The sequence below is a fragment of the Biomphalaria glabrata genome, chromosome 6, assembly GCF_947242115.1.
Source record: "Biomphalaria glabrata chromosome 6, xgBioGlab47.1, whole genome shotgun sequence".
Classification (NCBI taxonomy): Eukaryota; Metazoa; Mollusca; class Gastropoda; family Planorbidae; genus Biomphalaria; species Biomphalaria glabrata.
Genome location: NC_074716.1, coordinates 17,108,184 through 17,130,012, shown reverse-complemented (window position 1 = coordinate 17,130,012; position 21,829 = coordinate 17,108,184). Strand labels below are relative to the sequence as shown.

At 36.8% G+C, this 21,829-nt stretch overlaps 1 protein-coding gene across 3 annotated transcripts in view; it reads left to right on the top strand.

Annotated features, from left to right (window-relative positions):
* The window catches only part of LOC106079964 (glutamate receptor ionotropic, kainate 2-like), a 224,408-nt gene that overhangs the window by 175,848 nt on the left and 26,731 nt on the right, over positions 1-21,829 (top strand). For 2 of the 3 annotated variants that reach the window (XM_056032750.1, XM_056032749.1), the window contains exons 4-11: positions 1,387-1,616; positions 6,320-6,469; positions 9,286-9,537; positions 11,269-11,456; positions 15,598-15,651; positions 17,728-17,895; positions 19,549-19,572; positions 21,184-21,336. In XM_056032750.1, coding sequence (XP_055888725.1) covers positions 1,526-1,616; positions 6,320-6,469; positions 9,286-9,537; positions 11,269-11,456; positions 15,598-15,651; positions 17,728-17,895; positions 19,549-19,572; positions 21,184-21,336 — 1,080 coding nt within the window. In that variant the 5' untranslated portion in view covers positions 1,387-1,525. The remainder of the gene's footprint in view (positions 1-1,386; positions 1,617-6,319; positions 6,470-9,285; positions 9,538-11,268; positions 11,457-15,597; positions 15,652-17,727; positions 17,896-19,548; positions 19,573-21,183; positions 21,337-21,829) is intronic. The other variant, XM_056032751.1, reaches the window with a different exon arrangement.

Here is a 21,829-nt window from a genome sequence, read left to right as displayed (position 1 = left end):
AATTATACAATTTCTTTAATTTTAATTAAAATAAAAGTTTCTCAGATTTATTAATTGTAACGCTTTGGCTCGTTTAACAATAAAACGAAGCAAACACTAAGGATGGTCAGTCCTGTCTTCCACTCGCCCTGCAGTCACTAAAGCTAGGAACCAGTAGTGTCACAATAACTACGCCTTGATATAATCATTTTTAAAAATCTAAATAGAATTAATCTACAAGATTTCTCATAAACACTTTTAAAGATTTTTTTTTCAAAATCAAGTCTTTCAGATGCAATCGTTTCATTCAGTCAATAGTTCATAAATATTTCCAAACTCTTCAATCAATAAAGAAAAAAAACAACAAACTACACCCAGCACTTGTGGTCTAGTCCAAGTCATTTCCAGACTTCACCGGCTCTAATCAGCTTAGTCCAATAAATATTTGTTATACCATACTTCTCCCCTCCCGCCACGTCTTCTTCTCCTATTTCCACCCTCCGATCCCGCCCCCCAAAGTCAATCTACAGTTAGTTTAGCGACTCGTGAGCACAGTCCAAGGGTTAACAGTGAGTAATTGGCTCGCCATTAATCACGTACACTGGCTAACAGTTAACCCTCACATGTCAGCTCTTTCAGTCCCCTGAACAAGATAGTTCCATTTCCACTGCTCGAAACTTTGTCTAAAAACATTCATCCCCGTCCATTTGTCAATGTTTGCAGCTGGCCTGATTCTTGACGCTCTAAAAGAAAAAAAAGAACGCAGTTTGGAGCTACACTAGAACAGTCTCATTGCGTTTAATTTGTGCCATTTGTTTGTCATTATGATCCCATAGTCAGCGGCCGGGATAGGTAAGTGGGGGGGGGGGGGGGAGGGCGAACTAGAGAAGGGCAATAAGGCGGCAAAATAATTTATTCGTAAAAGGGAGATAAGCAAGCGGCCCTTGGGCGTCTATGGTTTTACGATTTCCAAGTTATAAATGTGTACTACGTCATTTTAGACTCCGGAAATATTAATAAATAAATATTGGAAAATATAATACTATTGAATGTTCAATATCCAATGTAAATACTGTTATTTCCACACTTCCTAAATGGACTTCAAACTTTTCAGTCGTGTAAAACAGTCTGGCCAAAGTTTATAACTATAGGCAGAGTCACCAAGTTGCACATCTCTGAGAATCAAACATTGAATTCCAATTATGCGTGTACATTTAGTTCAAGGATCTCCCATTTATTTGGCCTCCTTCCTAGACCTCAATCTAAACAAAGAAATTATTGCCATTCCTAAATGTATTAAATACTACGTTAGAACTTCAAAGACGGATTCCAATATTTAAGGATGAGGAACATTGCCAATATTTAATTTGAAATTCTTTAATTCTTGTGTTTAAAAATGTCTTTCAGCAACTAGTCAGACATGGTTGAATAAAGGAGCGTCAACCCTTCCAACGACATCCCAACACAGCCCTCATCAGCATTTGTTCCGTTTCTGGGGCGTACATCTAGCAAGGTCCTGAAACCTTCCATTCATCCAACTCTAGGAATGCAGCCTCGTTATGATTTACACTTCCGGATTGTCATCGTCATGGTAGCGGTGAAATTGGCCACGTCGCTGCCAGAGAGACTCTTAATAGGTAAGTACATTACACACACACACACACACACACACAAATATCTTTAGACGAAGGAAGTGAGAGGGAAGCTTAAAAATGTACTGACTACTGACTACTGACTACTGACTACTATTATTGGTATTTCGGCTACAAAATATGGCCGTATTTTATACAGTTTTGTAAGGGCGACATAATGTCTCTAAATGTAGCCGATTTGTAGATTTCCTGGTTCTTTTCATGTAGCAACATTTGACAGAAATTTGTTGGTCAATGTTGACTTTCACTTTTTTTATCTTACTTAACATCGATTTCAAACTTTTAATAATAATAGCGGGAAATAATGCGCCTCTTTGAAAATAAGAAACAAAAGAGAATTTTATGTTAAGATCTTTGATCAGCAAATTAACCAATTCACTCCTACATTCTCTATATACAGTTTAAGAAAAGTCTGGCCTTCGATTCCGAAAAATTATTCAGTGTTTCACATGACTAAGCAAGCCCAGTTGCGACCTACTTATTTTCAGCATTTTATGCAGACAAAGCCGTTGTCCGCTGGGGGTCTATTTAAGTTTTCTTCCCGTCTTCTTCGCCTGTCTTCAAAAATGGCTTTTCTTTGGGTCTCAACCGTATGTCGAGCAGCCTTTGTGAGAGCTCTCCAACTGTCTCTTTCAGAGGTCATCTGCTGCCAGCTACTTGCCTCTATGCCAGTGAGGGCGAAATGGCGCCTGAGTTGTTCTTTATAGAGCTTACATGGGGGTGGGGGGCACCTCTGTCACACATTATATATATATAAAGAGAGAGAGAGAGCGAAAGACAAAGAGATGACGTCTGCTTATCAAAGCAATAGTTTACTGGTCTGGTTTTATGTAAATTGTATTTTCTGTTCTAAGCACGTCCTTAAGTCTTGTAGGCCTATTTCTTTTCTGTTAACTCTTGACCACACACACGCGCACGCACTTTATCATGTATACATTCTTCTGTACATTATGACATCAAAATAAAACTTGTCACATTTGGTCGTGGAATTTCTCAATTTATACAAGCCTTTATAGCCCTCTCCCCCCCCCCCAATCTAATTCCCTTTACTGACCACTAGATCAATCCCGACAACCTACCTCCTTCCTAATGACTGACCATTTGAAACTGACCACAACTTCAGCCCTCTTCTTATTTCTATTTAGTTGTTATGACCACCCTTGTAAGAGTAATGTTACTGGTTCTTCCCCCCCCCCTCGGCTGGTCATCTCACCCCTTCTCCTGGTCAACATTGACGAAAGTCTGAATCAAAGAGATCACAGAAAGAGGTGGGGCTTGAGGAGGAGCATGAAAGGCCACGTAGTAAGGTTTTATTTTGGCTCATTGATTGACCTATTGATTGGGTGACCACTGGTCACAATGCTGTGTCAACAAGGATGAGAACAAAAATGTCCGAAAAAAAAAAGAAACACGAGAAGGAAAGACTAATAGATAAAACATCAGTGTGTTTGTCTGAGTGTTTGTCTGTGTGTTTGTCTGAGTGTTTGTCGGAGTGTTTGTCGGAGTGTTTGTCTGTGTGTTTGTTTGAGTGTTTGTCGGAGTGTTTGTCGGAGTGTTTGTCTGTGTGTTTGTCTGTGTGTTTGTCTGAGTGTTTGTCGGAGTGTTTGTCGGAGTGTTTGTCGGAGTGTTTGTCGGAGTGTTTGTCGGAGTGTTTGTCGGAGTGTTTGTCTGTGTGTTTGTTTGAGTGTTTGTCGGAGTGTTTGTCGGAGTGTTTGTCTGAGTGTTTCAAGAGATTGGTCGTGTACTTGTCGAGAGATTAGGCCAAAATTATATTACACTTTGACATTCGCCAGTGAATGTAGTTGTAGAAACAAGATGTACTTTAGCTGATAGAGATACTCAGAACATTCTAAATCTAATCAAAAATCAGTTTCCGACAGGCAGAAACCAACTCTAGTAATAACATTGTAGCGATATAGTTTTCAAACAGTTAAAAGGCTGCTTGGAATTTCTTTCATTTATTATCCTCCATATTTTCACTAGTATCCATTAAAATATTTTGCAAACTTCTGTATTTTTGCTGTTTATTGATTTAAGAAGGTCCACCATGGGCAACTAATGATCCTTTTATCTAAGGACAACAAATGCATCCCAGAAAATAAAAACTGAAACCTGCCTTTTTACCTGCCTAAGTGGACTATTTCTGGGGAGGATTTTGAGTTCCACACAAACTATCTTTGTAACTTTAAGACTTCATATAGCCTCTAAGTCTATATTTATTTAGAAATACAATACGTCAAGTCAACTAACGCATGTCTGATTTTAGTCTTCGATGCATTATTAAGCTTAATATATTATGACCCTATTGGCGGCGCAAAAGGGTTAACTATAGGCTTAGCTGACACACACGTGAATCACTCAGGTCAGCCGGCCATGGACAAGGGACAGTACTACGATTACATGATTACACGCAAATATGACCAATGTTATGGTCATGTGATCGAAAGCCTGCGTGTACGAGGACACAGTGTGTAGAAAAGGCAGTTCAAGACCGGAGAGCGTCGAGACCGGGACTGTTAGTCAGCCATGAAGTCGGTCCTGGTTGAGTCCTCAGGTGTTGATGTACGAGTCCAGAAAGAGAGACAGTAGAGTTTTGTACGGTGATGTACAGAGTGACATTTTAGTTGTTGTGTTTGATGCCAATTGTCTAGTATTGGCTGTTATCTACTTATTCACTCATTATTAAAGTACCCGATATTGTGGAGCTCTTGTTGTCAAGTTCTTGATGTGTTGAGTTGAGTTTTAGCAGTGTTTACAGAAGGCCTGATTAGGAGAAAGAGAAACGTAACATTATAATAACGACACGTACAAATGAATACCTCTCAAATGGTACTCAAGATGTGGGCCGATAGTAAGTAATGCCAGGGCCGATTTTGGCAGCCAATCTGCCCCTGTCTTTAGTTTTGTTTTGTACTCAAAGCTCATTTGTTGGAATGTGTTATTTATTGGACACACTGTAAGTGAGACGCTGTCAAGTTATCTCTAAAACAATGAGCTGTTTAGAGACGTTAACTGTTTATCCAAAGCGTAGAATAAATTCAATTTAAAACAAAACAAAAAACCACGTTTGGCGGTTGCCATGGCAGCGGTCACCAACAAGGGAAATAAACACATCTTTCATAAAGGTGAGACTATCTTCGATGACTTCTGGTGTTTTTTTTTCAAACAATGTTTTTGCTTTGAGTGTGTGTGTGTGTTTGTGTGTGAGTGATTTTATATCTGATCACGAAAATCTTATTCTTTAGTCAGTTGAATCATTGCGGGGGGGGGGGGGGGGGCACCACACAAGATCTTTTGACCTTCTTTCTCCATTCCTTCTGTCTTTAACCTTGGATGGGATTTCATTGAAAGACAAGCCTTTTCTGGCAATGGTTATCAATCCTTATCATGCCTTATGCTACGAAAGGCTTGTCTGTGCACATCACTAAGTCAGCTAGTTCTTCTTCTGTCCCTGCAGAGCATCTATGTCAGGGGTCGATTGACGATTTCCTAGGAGTCGCCTAAGACCATCGAAAATATGGATTGTTTTTGTCAATTCTTCTATTGCTGTGTGTGGGGGGGGGGGACGCGGCAGAGTGGGGGATAGTTAAAAGGGTCGCCGAGCTTAAAAGGTGAAGAACCGCTGATCTATGTCGTCCACAGAGTGACATATATATGTATCTTGTTGTTTCTCAATAATACAAATTCCTGTAACCTCCATGAAATACGCAAAGAAGCCTCCACGTGTACAAACTGAGGGGTCATGTTTAGGTCACACACGTCTACTATCCTGGATGGGTTGCCTGTCCTTAAAGGCGTTTCAGACGACGCTGTCTCCTTTCGTTTTCCCCTCTGAGTGTTACAACTGCGCTGATCACAGATGCACATAACACCCCTACAATTAGAGTGGCCAAGTTTTACATTTTAACAGAGAAGTTATGGAGCTTACTCAGCTTACAAATAATTGTACGTATAGGATAGGAGTTAAGAACGGTTTTTGGTCCAGCCTCGATATCGCAGGCGACTGTACTTTAGACCTATACTATATCTGTTGCGTGGCTTCAGTGAAGCCAGTCTGTGAATCGGTCTCTTCGACCTTTTGCACTGTTGGGTTTTTACATTATTGGAATAACGCAAGGCTGTATGCTCTTGAAAAAAAAATACGACGACCTTTAACCCCGATACTTACTTCATAAAATGCTTTGTTTTTATTTTTTTTAAATCTTTTAATGTATTCAAGTTTCGTGGAAGAAGGACCGGATACAAGACTGTGGTTCATATTTATAGGATAATAGAACTAGATCTTCGTGCATATAATTCTATGCGCTATCCTCAGTGCCATATAACCACATCACAAGCCGATCTAGAGTTGAATTAGAGAAATTTTACCGTTTCGACTCATACACTTACAACAGACACTTCAAAGCGTGAAGAGAAGAATGAATTAAGTCATGATTGAGATGGATGCTTATGAACTGAAGCCAGTTCATTTTGTTGAACTGTTTAAATTGTAAAAAACTACAGATCTAATGAATACTAATTAAGTGCAGATCTAAAGTGTTCTAGATGAGATCTTGGTCCAATGTAAAGTCTTGATGTCATTGCAAGACTTGAAAGCCAACAAATGTTGTTTTTTTAAGTAATGCTTGCGAAATGAATCACACTAAACTGAGCGATTTACTCATTCGATGTTTGATTCTTTATTTCAGGAGCGTTGGTTGAGAAAGAGTATGAAGGACATTGGCGTGCCATTGAGAAGGCGGTAGAAAATTTAAACCTCAATTTGTTTCAGAACATGGTGGTGATAGTGGACAGAGACACAATACAACCGCAGGATAGTTTTCAGGCACAGAAGAAAGGTAAGCAGGGCGATAGTGATATTTAAATCTTAGAGGCACAGAAGAAACAATAGATACACTAAGGTAAGCAGGGCGATAGTGACATTCAAATCTTATAGGCACAGAAGAAAGGTAAGCATGGCGATAGTGACATTCAAATCTTATAGGCACAGAAGAAAGGTAAGCATGGCGATAGTGACATTCAAATCTTATAGGCACAGAAGAAAGGTAAGCAGGGCGATAGTGACATTCAAATCTTATAGGCACAGAAGAAAGGTAAGCATGGCGATAATGACATTCAAATCTTATAGGCACAGAAGAAAGGTAAGCATGGCGATAATGACATTCAAATCTTATCCACTCTTGAAGAGAGGTAAACATAAGACTCTAGGGTTTCACGGTCGTTGGTATTTAGCTCCAGGCAGTCCAACTAAACTTTTGTTAGGTTGTAGCTACAGCAAGTTCAACAAAATAGATGTAGGTGTGACGATCTATTAATACTTTTCTTGAATAAAATTTGTACAAACCTCTTTTAAAACAAACATAAATAAAATGAAATTAACTTTATCAACCAAAATTTATCGTGTAGAGATAACATAGACTGAAGATGTCAAGGAGTTATGCCCATTGCATTGTATATTGAAAATCTCGATTTGCAGGTTTAAATTGTATATGTAGTTTACAAAAAAATTGGTATTGATTAATTTGCATAATTGCACTCGTTTATTCCTTTTTCTCCATTGAATTCTTTAAGCCTCATTTTGTTTTTGCGGCCTCATACCGTTTGTTGAACACTTACAGTCGATACTTATTAGTTCCAACTGATAACAGGGACTTTACGGGGAAGTCTATGATTGTTATATGTCTAATTATAGTGTTAATTGTTAGAGTTGCGTAGTAAAGTGCCTTCTGTCTAAATACAGAAGTAGAGTATCAACGTGATAAGTAAAGTGTTTAAAATATAAATGCAACTTTTTTTTTCCAATACACTAAATTTACATTATAATAATAATAATTCCAAATACTGTTTCAAAAACTAAAGCTGCTGGACAAAATGTTATTATTTATACCTTTTATTGTATAAAATTGTACATTAAGGTTTAGTTAGTATCTTGTTTACTATTTTAAATTATAATCAATGTATATAATAAAGATTTAAATGTACCAGTGATTACTGCCCTTCCAGTTAGCAATATGTGCATGTTTCCTATGTTTGTAGAGCTGCATATAATTTTTTTCTGCCTAAATTGAGGTATAATTGAATAATTAGATTTCACAAGGTTAATGGATTTTAAAAAAATATGGCTAAGAATTTGGATTCTAGAACACGGCAATCATGTGACGAATATTTTATGATTTTCCAGCCAGTTTTGAAGTAAAAAAAAAAGGAATTGAAACCAAATACAACTCATTGCGTAACGCTAGCAGAAGTCTTTCTGTCTCCGACTTCCATTCGAACTTAATTAACTTTCATTAGCTGTTAACCCTTATGTATGACGTAATGTACAGCCGCCTCTTGGAGGAGAAAGCTTCATTCTCAGACATAAGGACAAAAAAACAGTAGAAAGAAAAAACAGTTGGTGGGTGTTAAGGCGTGTTTGTGCGTGTTTGCATTGGCTGAAAAGATTCTGATGTAAGCGGGGCCCTGGGCCAGTGTCATATCAGGGCCAGGTATATTTCTACAATGGACTAACGATGACAATAGATTCTCTTTATCCGTACCCCCCCCCCACACACACACACTTATTGCACGGGGCCTGGAGTAAATAAATATCTGTATATTCATTAAAAAAAAAAAGAATGCCTTCAACATCTTGACACTATCGTGATGTGACCTTGAAATAATTTCTTTCATTAGCATCGCCTTTATTAGATCAAAAGTAACACTTGGTATACAACAATCAACAGAGAAAGCGATCAACAGAGAAATCAATGGATAGAAAAATCAATAAATAGGATAAGAAGTATCAATAGAGACCAATTAATTTAAAAAAATCCAACGAGAAATCAGTTAAAAGGGAAATCAATCAATAGATGCACTAATTTTAAAAAAGGAAATCAAGCAATAGATAAACTAATTCTTTCAGATTAATCCATATAGTGATGAATAATTTGATAAATCAGTTGATAAAAAAAATGAATAAAGAAATTAAAGAATTGAGAATTCAATCAGTAGAGAGCTAAAGAAATCAATCAAGAGAGAAATAATTCAAAATAGAAATCAATCAATAGAGCTGTAGAGAGATCAAATTAATTAATCAATATTGCAAGAACTATATCTTTATTGGAGGAAAAAACACTGGTCTTGATGGTTTCACCAGTACAAGTCAATACTCTGACCTTTTAGTCCTTTGTTTACACTAGTAGGTGTTTGTAAAACTCTGTGTATGTGGGTATTTATAAAACACAATGGACCTTCCATACAATGTGTAGCGGCTATCCTAAAGGAGAATAATAAGTTAATATCTAGTTTCTTCTGTTACACTTTACTTGTTTATAACCACAAGACTTTTGTGAGGTTGGACATTTAGGAAAATATATTAATTTTTTAAAACTAATTGATCTTAATTTGTTCTCTAAGTTTCGTATATCTCGGTAGATTGTTGTATATTTTCTGTGTAATGCAAAGACATGAAAGTATATTTTGGCTCCATTTCTTTTCAATCGTTACAGATGAAACTGAAGTCTATTTAGATCTAGTCTGCTGTACGAGAAGAGCCTTTGCACAATGTTCCAAACAGTTTTGATTTGCATTCCCTTCAGATTTGTTTTTAGAAAACATTCTCAGACATTTAGAATCTTTAGATCTTTTTCATTTCTTTTTTTTTTTTTTTCAGTATGTCGCATGTCTCAGACTGGTATCGCGGCCATGTTCGGCCCAGTGTCGTCTCTTGCCGCGGGGCACGTCCAGTCCATCTGTAACGCCTTTGAAATCCCCCACCTCCAGTGGCGCTGGGACGCACGAGACAACAGAGACTACTTCTCCATCAACTTATACCCCCATTATCTGACCTTGAGCAAGGCGTACAAGGACGCCATTCAGCACTGGGGCTGGGATCAATTCACCATTCTTTATGAGAACAACGATGGTAAGGGAAGTTTCTACTTTTTTTGTTTTGAGCACCAAAGTTCCAAGAAGAAATGAGAAGTCTACAAAGTCAATAAATGCTGCGGTGTATTTGTAGGAGCCTATGTCTTCTAGCTTTAGTCAGTGTAATGAATAATTGTATTATCATTTAATATTATCTATGTGAACGTACATAATTATACAGGTCTTTGACAGAAATACAAATAAATATCTGTTAAGACGTTGGTAAATACGTACAGGCATGTAAAGGAGTAGGATCTGTTCATGTCATCTCCAGTTGTATACCGGGAATCTTAATGGACACGACATAAGAACAGAATTCCTCTGGAAAAAAATTGTAATAGTTCAAGGAGAAATCATAGAAAATATTGAAGCCACTCTGTATACTAACCACTGATACATAAGTTCTATTACTCAAATTCAATGATGAATTCACAGTTGAAGACTTACATTATGCTCATGACTGATTTTTTTATCAAATCAAAACTTCTAGTAGCGCCAATTAAATATATTAGCATATATATATTTAATTCTCTTCGTGGCCCAACCATGCGGGACACCACAGTGAAAAAGTCATTGAAAGATAACTCTTTTATTTCTGCAAGTCGGACTAGAGTTACCCTAATTAACTTTCGCAGTGACAGAGAGCGAGGCTCACAATGAAAAAGATGGTGGTGGGGGCGTATGCTACGCCGCGGGTCGGCTCGTTGTTTCTAATACACTATATCAGAGCGGGTCTGCAAAGCATCCATACAACCCTGATGCAGTCTCGGCTGCCATGGGCAGGACACGTCTGCAGAATGGAAGCGAAAGGAAAGCGCTCGCAAGGTGGTCAAAGAAAGCGCTTCAGGGACACCCTCAAAACTTCTCTGAAGGCGTTCAGCATAGACCCAGCCACCTGGGAGACAGAGGCACATGACAGAGCATCATGGCGTCGCGCTGTGAAAACTGGCACACAGGTTGCTGAGGAAAAGAGAACCACGCTGGCAGAAGAAAAGCGCCAGAGAAGAAAAGCAAGGCCAATGACACTAGCTCCAGCTGGAATAACTTGCCCAGTGTGCAGCCGAACATTCCGGGCTCACATAGGTCTCACCAGCCACATGAGGGGGCATAAAACCCCAGTGCAAAGCCCTCAGCCCCCTGGATGACTAAGTGGTCATCATCGACCCACGATGGACGAACTATATATATCAGTGACAATATCAGTGATACTCAAATTAAGATGCGCGGGTCGCAGATAATATATGGATAGAGTATAGAAAAAAATCAAGGAAGCTATCAAGGCAAAAATGAGATTTACACAACAAATTAAAGTCTTAGTCATAAAGTTCACTGATAAAAATGCTGTCAGACATATTGATCTCAATACCTCAATCTGATTGGATAAGTCTTGTAAAAGTATCAAGAGTGTCAAAACATAGATAATGACGTAATAAGGCACAGCCTCATAGGGATCTGTCTCATTATAAAATAGTGCTCTTACGATGGAATTGAAAACTATAGGAACATTTTTTTTTATAACTGAAATATGCGTTTAATTAGCTTTAAAGTTTTACATAAAATATATAAGATAGCAAGATGCATTTTAATAATTGTATTTGGTTTTGGGTTGTGATCTTCACCCAAAATAATGTCAAGTACATATAAGCTGGCCTTTACTCTATGTATTAGAAATGGTTTTAAAGAACTATTATTTGGTAAAGTTTAATTTCGGAATGCAATAAACTTGCAGGTTTGACCAGGCTCCAAGAAGTACTGAAAACCTCCGATGAAATCAAGACGCCTCAAATCACTGTCAGAAAGCTGGAGGCCATCAGCAACAGTGATTACGTCAGCGTTCTCAAGGACCTCAAAAGGAGAGGAGAGTTTCGATTCATTATTGACTGTGATCTGAGATCGATAACAAAGATTCTCCATGCGGTAAGTCAACAGATTGTCGTATTCGATTACACTCTTAGCGTTCTTCCGAGAAAAACAGTTTGGAAGATACAAAATCGACTTCTCACTTTAAGCCCTAGAACTTAATGAAAGACGCTAAGAGGACATTTGGAGCATTTTGAGTCTTGTAGCAATAGAACGTCCTTTATCCGGACGTCAGTTAACCAGAACGTCAAATATCCGGACTGTCTTTTTTTTACAGTACGCTATGTAAATGGTCTTGCTGGTGTGCAGCGAAAATTCAGCGATTATTTCAAACATGGTAGGTTACTACGTATAACGCTTTGTTCCCCTGTATAAAAAAAGTACAGTTCCCCTTTCAGACCTTGTGGTCTATAGGGCAGATGATGTAAAGGTCATCTGTGGCCTACGGTCAACTAGGGTGTCATATGGCCAGCACAACGACCAACCGCCTTTACTTTCCCCAACTAATGTCAGGTGCCCACTAGAGCTGGGTGGACTCGGAGGCGCCCAAAGATTCCGAAATTTAAAAAATCCAAGTCTTCACCGGGATTCGAACTCTGGAAGCCAAACGATTTGCGTAATATGTTTGTTTTAATGTTTACGTTGCTATACCACATAGGAACCTTCTTTTTATATTGTCGGTGAAATGGACTCTTTATACTATTACGCATTCGATTATCCGAACGTTCAATTATCCGGACAGATGCCGTTCTCAATTAATAATAATTATTGACGTTTACTGTATTGAATTACATTTGTAAGATTAATGAATTGGTAATAACGACAGAAAAGCAGAAAATAGACAATTGCTGTAGTATTAAAAATACCCAGTAATTACATCTAGATATAAGCATTATTACGTACAATAAAACGGTTAACGAAATGTTTAATAATTAATCTATTTGAAAGGCTCCTTGCAACAAATTATAACAAGAACCGCTCTACAGGCGATTTACATCACACTAAATCAACACCATTAAATACATGAATGAAATAAAGTCAATTAGTCTGTTAAGTGGTTTACAAAGGAACAGTTTTTATGACTTCCTTATCCTCAGCATAATAGTGCTGTAACAGGAACCAATCGGTGTATTTACAGCTTAAAGGAAATTGACGTCATGCCACTCGAAGAGGCAGAACCGAAGTTTCTTTCTTAGCTTTGTAAAATACTGTAGTGCACACTTGCAGTGCTTCTCTGCCACTAGAAACTGGACACGATTTTGGACCCTCCTCAGTTTTCTCCCCCCCCCCCCCCACAACCTTTAACAAATCGGGCGGACGCCGGAAAACCCATGGTGTTAAAAAAAACGCGTTGTATTTTTTTTCCATTTATATCATTTGAAACCCATGGTAAATGAAAGTCGGACCCGCGATAGTCAAGGTGTCACTGCATCTGTTGATAATAATAATTTAATTTATAAACCGCGGTAACAATCTAGTGTAGGATAAAGGTTCTCAGTGGTGATCTAACAAACACCAGCCTTGAAATGACATAATACTCTAAAACAGTGTGTTATTTCTTTTGAATATTTTGATGTTATCTTATGTTACAAGTCTTCAGACCCCCTCCCTTCTTCCTTGTAACAAATGTGTTTGTCCCCCCCTGCTGTTACGTAATATCGGGACCTATCCTTACCACATGATTTAGTAACGTATTCTTGTCATCTTCCTGACGTGCCGTCCATTGCAAAGACTTCGAATCGATAAATGTATCTCAAGCCACAAGATAAGAGTCACTGCTCCTTAGATGTAGTGCAGGTTGAGAATCACTGCTCCTTAGATGAAGTACAAGCTGAGAATCACTGCTCCTTAGATGAAGTACAAGCTGAGAATCACTGCTCCTTAGATGAAGTACAAGCTGAGAATCACTGCTCCTTAGATGAAGTACAAGCTGAGAATCACTGCTCCTTAGATGAAGTACAAGCTGAGAATCACTGCTCCTTAGATGAAGTACAAGCTGAGAATCACTGCTCCTTAGATGAAGTACAAGCTGAGAATCACAGCTCCTTAGATGAAGTACAAGCTGAGAATCACTGCTCCTTGGATGAAGTACAAGCTGAGAATCACTGCTCCTTAGATGAAGTACAAGCTGAGAATCACTGCTCCTTAGATGAAGTACAAGCTGCTCCAACACTTCCTCGAGTTCACCAAATAATTGAGGAAATAAAAAAAACCATTTCAAATGGAGAGAGAAAGTAACTTTTCATGTCAACTTGAAATCATTGTAAACTGCAATGCTAGAGTGGTTGGACAGTAGAAACAATAGACAACCCATGGCTGGAGTGGTTGAACAATGCTCTTTCCAGGCTCCTAGAAAAACATTCTATAAGCCTCATTTTACCTTTTTTTTCCCTTCTTCCGTTTGAACACAAAAAAAAGAAAGAAAACGTAGATGTGTGTTTAGGGAAAGAAAAAGAAAGAAAGAAAACGTAGATGTGTGTTTAGGGAAAGAAAATGAAAGAAAGAAAAGATGTTCGGAAGGAGAAATCTGCCAAGGGATTTGATTTTCAAGTCATTTCTTTTGCTAAATAATCAAATACAGCGCTAGAGGACAATGAAAAATCTTCTCGCTGCTGCAGATCAGAACTTGTGATTAGTTACAGATATACGTAATAGAAATGGAGAAGTCAAAGCAATATTTAACAGAATAACAGCAAATAATAATTCATTATTTTGATTATTGTTTTGTTTTACTACAAGTATCTTTTGGTCTGTTTTACAAATGTAATGTTAATATAAACAAATCTATTTCTGATATATACAAATCTATGTCTGATATAAACAAATCTATGTCTGGATCTCTTGAGCATGCTGCTAACATTATGTTGACATAGATAGATTGGTGTGTAAAACATTATAAATTCTATCCATCCATCTATCTATCTATCTATCTATCTATCTATCTATCTATCTATCTATCTATCTATCTATCTATCTATCTATCTATCTATCTATCTATCTATCTATCTATCTATCTCCAAACTCAAAGAATGAATTATTTTACTTACTAACCACAGCCACTCTTCTTACGTCTAAAGGTTTCAAATATTTATTTGTATTTATTATTTATTGGATTCTATTATTACCAAAGAAAAAGAAGAGCTGCTATGGTAATAGTTTTACTTTGTATAAATCTATTACATCTATTGACCACGGTCTCCACCACGCAGTTCTTTATAAAAGTACACATTAAAACCGGCATTAAAATGAGCTTTTGTTAACAATTCACTACAAATTTTGTTTTTAGAATTCAGCTTTCAATGAATGAAAAGATGCGTACCAGCGAGTCTGTTCCCAACCCTGAGTGCTACTTGGTAAAGGGAAGAAGAGCACGAGCTTGCTACAATTCAATAGGATTGAGAGTTGTTTTTTTTATTGACTAGTGACCCTGGGCTATCTCCTAAGTTGAGATTATCCTTTGATCCACTTGTATCTTGACTCTCTGTATCGTCGTTAGGAGCTACACAATGACATCAAAGATTCTTAAGGTTTAGCTGTCAGACTCGATAGAAATGGGTAGAAGGTATTTCATGTTGTGTGCTCTGAAGGCTGGCTGAGGGCCTTGGTACTCTACTATATTGCCGAACTGTGCCATACGTGGTTCAGTCGTACCTTTTGGGATTGACATTTGCCTCAGACGTTTATTTAATGCTGCTATTCTGAATACTTATTCAACTTGATTATCTTAATATTTATTTTTCTTTATCTGAATCACATTTCTTTTAATATGATAATATACTACTTGAAGTTTACAAAAATGAATTGAGATCCAGTTTCAGCCTAAAATGTAGCTACCTCACAGCTTCACATATGGGTACTCTCGTCTGTATTTTGACACAACAAAATTTAATAAAAATACTCAGAAAGACACAAAGACAAAGGCATATTTCTCGTTCCATATGCTAGGACAAATTTGTACAAATACTCCTTCTTCCCTAGTGCTATTAGAGCATGGAATTGGTAGCCTGAGGCAGCCAGGAAAACCAATGACTTGGCAGAGTTCAAGTCATTGGTTAACACGTTACGTCTGTATTTTATAAGATAAGAAGATAAGACACAAACTTGAGAGGGAAATTAATTTTTTGTTGTCATAGCAATGTGTGTCACGTGATCAGGTTGTAAATAAATACAATGTCCTCTTATTTGTTCTACTTTCCAGGCTTTAAAGATCAAGATGATATCTGAGCTCTTTCATTATTTCTTCATTACACTGGTAAGTAGGGTCACGTGACCGACTCTTTGCATAGATATTTATTGACTAGTGTTGTACATTGAAGCAAGCAAGTCAAAGAAGGGGATAGATGAGGATGATTAGTTACATTGAAGAATAATGAAGAGATGAAAACACAGAAGTACGTCTCAGTCAAACAATATCTCCTTTGTACTCAGTCACACAATGTCTTCTCTATACTCAGTCACACAATGTCTTCTCTGTTTTCAGTCACAAAATGTCTTCTCTATACTCAGTCACACAATGTCTTCTCTGTACTCAGTCACAAAATGTCTTCTCTATACTCAGTCACACAATGTCTTCTCTGTACTCAGTCACAAAATGTCTTCTCTATACTCAGTCACACAATGTCTTCTCTGTACTCAGTCACAAAATGTCTTCTCTATACTCAGTCACAAAATGTCTTCTCTGTACTCAGTCACACAATGTCTTCTCTATACTAAGTCACACAATGTCTCCTCTATACTCAGTCACAAAATGTCTTCTCTATACTCAGTCACAAAATGTCTTCTCTGTACTCAGTCACAAAATGTCTTCTCTATACTCAGTCACAAAATGTTTTCTCTGTACTCAGTCACACAATGTCTTCTCTATACTCAGTCACACAATGTCTCCTCTATACTCAGTCACAAAATGTCTTCTCTATACTCAGTCACACAATGTCTCCTCTATACTCAGTCACAAAATGTCTTCTCTATACTCAGTCACACAATGTCTCCTCTGTACTCAGTCACACAATGTCTCCTCTATACTTAGTCACAAAATGTCTTCTCTATACTCAGTCACACAATGTCTCCTCTGTACTCAGTCACACAATGTCTCCTCTATACTCAGTCACAAAATGTCTTCTCTATACTCAGTCACACAATGTATTCTCTGTTTACCTTATTAGAAAAAAATCATTAGTAGACAAAACGGTCTGTTCAAGTGTTCAATAGGCTCTATGACTCTATAGGCTTTATGACTCTATAGGCTCTATGACTCTACAGGCTCTATGACTCAACAGGCTCTATGACTCTACAGGCTCTATGACTCTATAGGCTCTATGACTCTACAGGCTCTATGACTCTACAGGCTCTATGACTCTACAGGCTCTATGACTCTATAGGCTTTATGACTCTATAGGCTCTATGACTCTACGGGCTCTATGACTCTACAGGCTCTATGACTCTATAGGCTCTATGACTCTATAGGCTCCATGACTCTATAGGCTCTATGACTCTACAGGCGCTATGACTCTACAGGCTCTATGACTCAACAGGCTCTATGACTCTACAGGCTCTATGACTCTATAGGCTCTATGACTCTACAGGCTCTATGACTCTACAGGCTCTATGACTCTACAGGCTCTATGACTCTAAAGGCTCTATGACTCTATAGGCTCTATGACTCTATAGGCTCTATGACTCTATAGGCTCTATGACTCTATAGGCTCTATGACTCTACAGGCTCTATGACTCTAGAGGCTCTATGACTCTATAGGCTCTATGACTCTACAGGCTCATTGACTCTACAGGCTTTATGACTCTATAGGCTCTATGACTCTACAGGCTCATTGACTCTACAGGCTCTATGACTCTATAGGCTCTATGACTCAATAGGCTCTAAAGACTAAGCAAACACATTTTACATATTGACCCTGCACATTATATAGCAGAAAACTATCTATAGTAAAGACATATATTCCAACAGATTCAGTTTCATTTCCTGAAGCCTTTCAGCAAAATGATATGGTGTTCAACATATCATTGAACTCCTACATTCATATAGTATCATTGAAGAGCATTTGAGATTGTGGGTATCTTCTATAGCTTTGAACAATTCCCCTATCCATCGTTTTGTTTATCATAATTCTTTATTCCAAGATCCACTTCGTCCCATTTAAATTAGCTTTCCCCTCTTACCCCACCTCTATTTGACCTATTTTAGAACGACCCACTTTATTTGACCTATTTTAGAACGACCCACTTTATTTCACCTCACTCCCAACACTCCCAGATATGCCCCTACGTTCTCATTCATACTTAAATGACTTTAAAACTTCGCGTGACATTTCAGGATCTGGGTTTACTGGACCTTGAAGACTACAGATATGGCAGCGCTAACATCACAGCGTACCGTCTGATAGACCCTGCCAGAGATAAAGTGGTCAACGTCAAGACAGACTGGCTGAGACACGCCAAAAAGGGACACGAATCACCACTTATGGGGTACGCGGAAATTGAGGTGAGGCCAGGATCGTATCAGCCGAGAGTTAGTAGTGATCAAGCAAGAACGGGAGTAGTACCACGTATTAGTTGATCACTTCATGGTCGTCAAACACGTAGGGCTGTTTAAGTACAGGGCAGAACGCACGGGGTCTAGATGTGTCATTCTCAACTGACATTTACTTTGTATCTCCTCTATCAGTCTGAAGGAAAAAACCTCTTTTAAAAAAAAACATTTGAATCAACATTTCTAGCATTTTCTTTTATTGAACTGTGCTCCATGATGAGACATTGTGTCTTTTATCACCAAGGAACATGTTTTATGATGCTCCCATCTGTAGTGAATTATGTTTCAATTTCACTGTCTCGTAGGGCAATCTAAACATTAAAAATAAAAAATAAACTTCATTTAATACTAATAACTGCTGGTAAGGTCATTGGCTAAAAACAAACAAACCGCATTTGAGCAGCTGTTGGACTATTCATAAGGAAGCTAAAAAGAATTTTAGAAATAAAAAAAACAGCCTCTGGTTCAGGAGTTTGTGACCCACAAGACACCGGTGAGAAAGACAAACACGAAATTCTCTTTTGTTCCCCTGGCCATCAAATCATTAAATATATTTCAACCATCAGACAGACACATTGCACATGTAACTTTTAAGGGAATCTGGTGGGAGTGTATATTTTGATTTTCTATAGTTATCATATTTTGTTTGGTATAATTCATACATTGTAAGACAGATTTACCTATGCATAATAGAGATTATAATAATATTAATTATCATTATATATATATATATATAGATATATATAGATATATATAGATATATATATATATATATATATATATATATATAGATATATATAAGATAGATAGATAGATAGATTAGATAGATAGATAGATAGATAGATAGATAGATAGATAGATAGATAGATAGATAGATGGGAGAAAGAGAGCCACTAGTTATAAAGACATAATCAAAGGATATAAGGCCTAATGGTAGTCGAAACTTGTCCTCTACAACTAAATATCAATATACATCTATTGCACACAAGTCTCGTTCTCACTCTCATTCACATTTTAAAAAAAAAGGCAATAAAAAAAAGTGGCTGCATCCCAACTGTGAGGTTTCAAGCCTCCGTGATTGAATGTTGACCTATTGGCCACTAAACTGTTGAACAGAGTTATATAGAACTATAAGGTTGTTTACATCTCTTTTGTTACTTTCACGTCTGTAAACAACGTCCATGGTCTCTACACCGGGGCTTATCTCCCTTAGTTGTTACTGCGTCTAACATAAAATTAATTTACTACGACTAATTAATCAAATAATTGTTGTTACTTTTTATTGATTCATGTGTTGTCATTGACAATGAAAATGTGTGCAATGTTTTAACTTGATCTGAGAATGGTATTTGGGATAAATAGCATGCACACTATTGGTATTAGATAGACAGAGATGATAGGTCTATAAACTTTGTAGTAAAGATGAAAAATGCACAAAGCAAAACGAAAATGACTTTAAATCCAGTTTCCATTCCCATTGTAACACACATAAAATCACAGAGAGCTAATACAATATCTCCTCCCCTGAAATTGATACTTTTATAATCACAAAGCATTGGTGTCCATTTAAACATATTCCTATTTTCCTCTGCTGGCTGCCGACAGGGAAACTCCTCGCATACGTTATTGGTATTTCACAATTATATTTTTTTTTACTATTTTTTTTAACATGAATATCTGGTAGATAGATAAGTGTTTGATATTTCCAGCATGATCATTACATTATTATTTTTTTTTTAAAGATTCATCCCATGTGTGGATACGTGTAGGTGTCAGTTATTTGAAAACTGATCATCTCCCCTAACCACCGCCTAATTAAAATGGAGATAATTTGCATGCAATTTACATGTTTAAAAAAACTGCATCAATATATAATATTCAAATTTCTTGGAGTTTTTTTTTTTTAACTTCAAGTTTAAATTACTTATCATTACTGCATTAGTCTGGCAGAAACATAACTAAAAATATGATTATTTTTTTCAAAAAAGGAAATTCTAACAAGCGAATACCAGATAACTCAAAATCTTGATTTATTTGCAGATCGATCATTATCCACTAGGCTATCCAATAGGCGGTGATATCAGTAATAGTAAGAACCAAATAGTTCGAGAATATAATGAACTGATAACTAAATGTCTTTATTTTTATTAAGTATGTTTCTTTGTTTCAATTCCATCTTTCTCTAATGACGTTTTCAATGATATTTCCTTGATGTCATAGTTGAGTTTTCCCAAACCACACTTTGTTGTTCTATATAGGACAGACAAAACAAGAAGCTTCGTTTTTTTTTTAGACAATGCATGAACAAAACTTGAAATAATATTTCACTAATTTTTAGATCATCAATCATTAGGCTAGTGATGTCGGTCTTGAATCCTTTTGACAATCTTAGAGAGAAACTCTTACTGTGTTTATATTTAAAATGTTTTACTTTACCCTCAATGTTAGATAGTTTTTTTTTGTGTGTGCTAAATATATATATTCTTTTTAAATTATTAAATTTAATTTTGCCTTTTGATCAATTATTTTGTTGCTATTATGTATTTTCAAAATCAAAATAATGTTCTAAAAAAAATGTATGGTGTTACCTTATGTATAGAAAGAGGAGTTCTTAGAAAGTCTACTTAAATGTATGCATCCAAAGAAAGTTAATGGTTTTGTGCATAAAAGACAAGGCTGAATGACTGAGAGATATATTTTTCTACAAACTTCAATAGGTTTATGTTTTAGTTGCAAGGTTTAATCGTCTCAGAAGTTCTGCAATGAAGTGAAATAGTGAACTTCACATTAGGCTGACACTAAACATTTACAGTTACTTCTTTGTGTCTTTTTTGTGTGTCCCTTCTGTAGTACTAGATCTAATTAGTGTCATTGTATACAAAAAAAAAAAAAAAAAATTACATTAAAATATTTTATAACAATATTCTGAATAAAACATAGTCCACTATATTGTAAATGTTTTGAGTCCAGATTTGAAAGTCAAAGAACCCCAACAAATATATATAAAAAAATAAATACATGGAAATTATAGGAAAAAAAAACTATACACGTAATTAATAGAATACCCGAATGTTTGTAGCAGGGCCAAAACGTCCTGCTTCGTTCAATACCCCCCCCCCCCCCCCCGTGCATGTAATGGACGGTCACTTGGTTTAAAAACTTCTAAAGCTTATAAATCTATTTACCTGAGTGCTGAGCCATGATGTGTAAAAACCTCTATGTCTTTGTATTTCCTCACAGACAGAGACGGCCCTGGCCTATGATGCTTATGAGCTGTTCGCGTACGCCCTGATGGCCTATTCCAAGGTCCAGGAGGTGGCCACCATGAACCAACCATGTGACAAAATGTACACTTGGAGGCACGGCAACAGTTTACTGAACTACATGAAGTCAGTAAGTACATCCACTGGACACTGGGCATTAGACGAATAGCCTCTTATAGATGTCTGGAACGTTAATATAGATATTTTTTTAAAGGAAATTATCATTTCTTATCATTAATTGCCATGTTTAATATTTGCATTAGTCTTACCCAGCAAATCAATGTATTCCGTCCAAGATTTTTTTTTTCTAAATAGTGATCTAAAATGTAGCATAACCAAAAGCTAGAATAGGGGAGACAATCATACTAATAATTCGAATTTTATTATTTTTATTCCCTATTGCAGTCCCTTTATCTCTAAAAATAAAAAAAAAAATCTTAATCCCTAAGATTTATGACCAATATTGCATAGCCTGATTTTGTATGTAAAGTTATTACTATAGCGGTTTATTTAATATCATCTACAAATATTAGCCTTAATTAAAAATTTATTTACAGTTTTTCTTTCTTTTTATTTAAAATGATTTAAAATAAACAATTATTCTCTATAAATAAACTAAAATT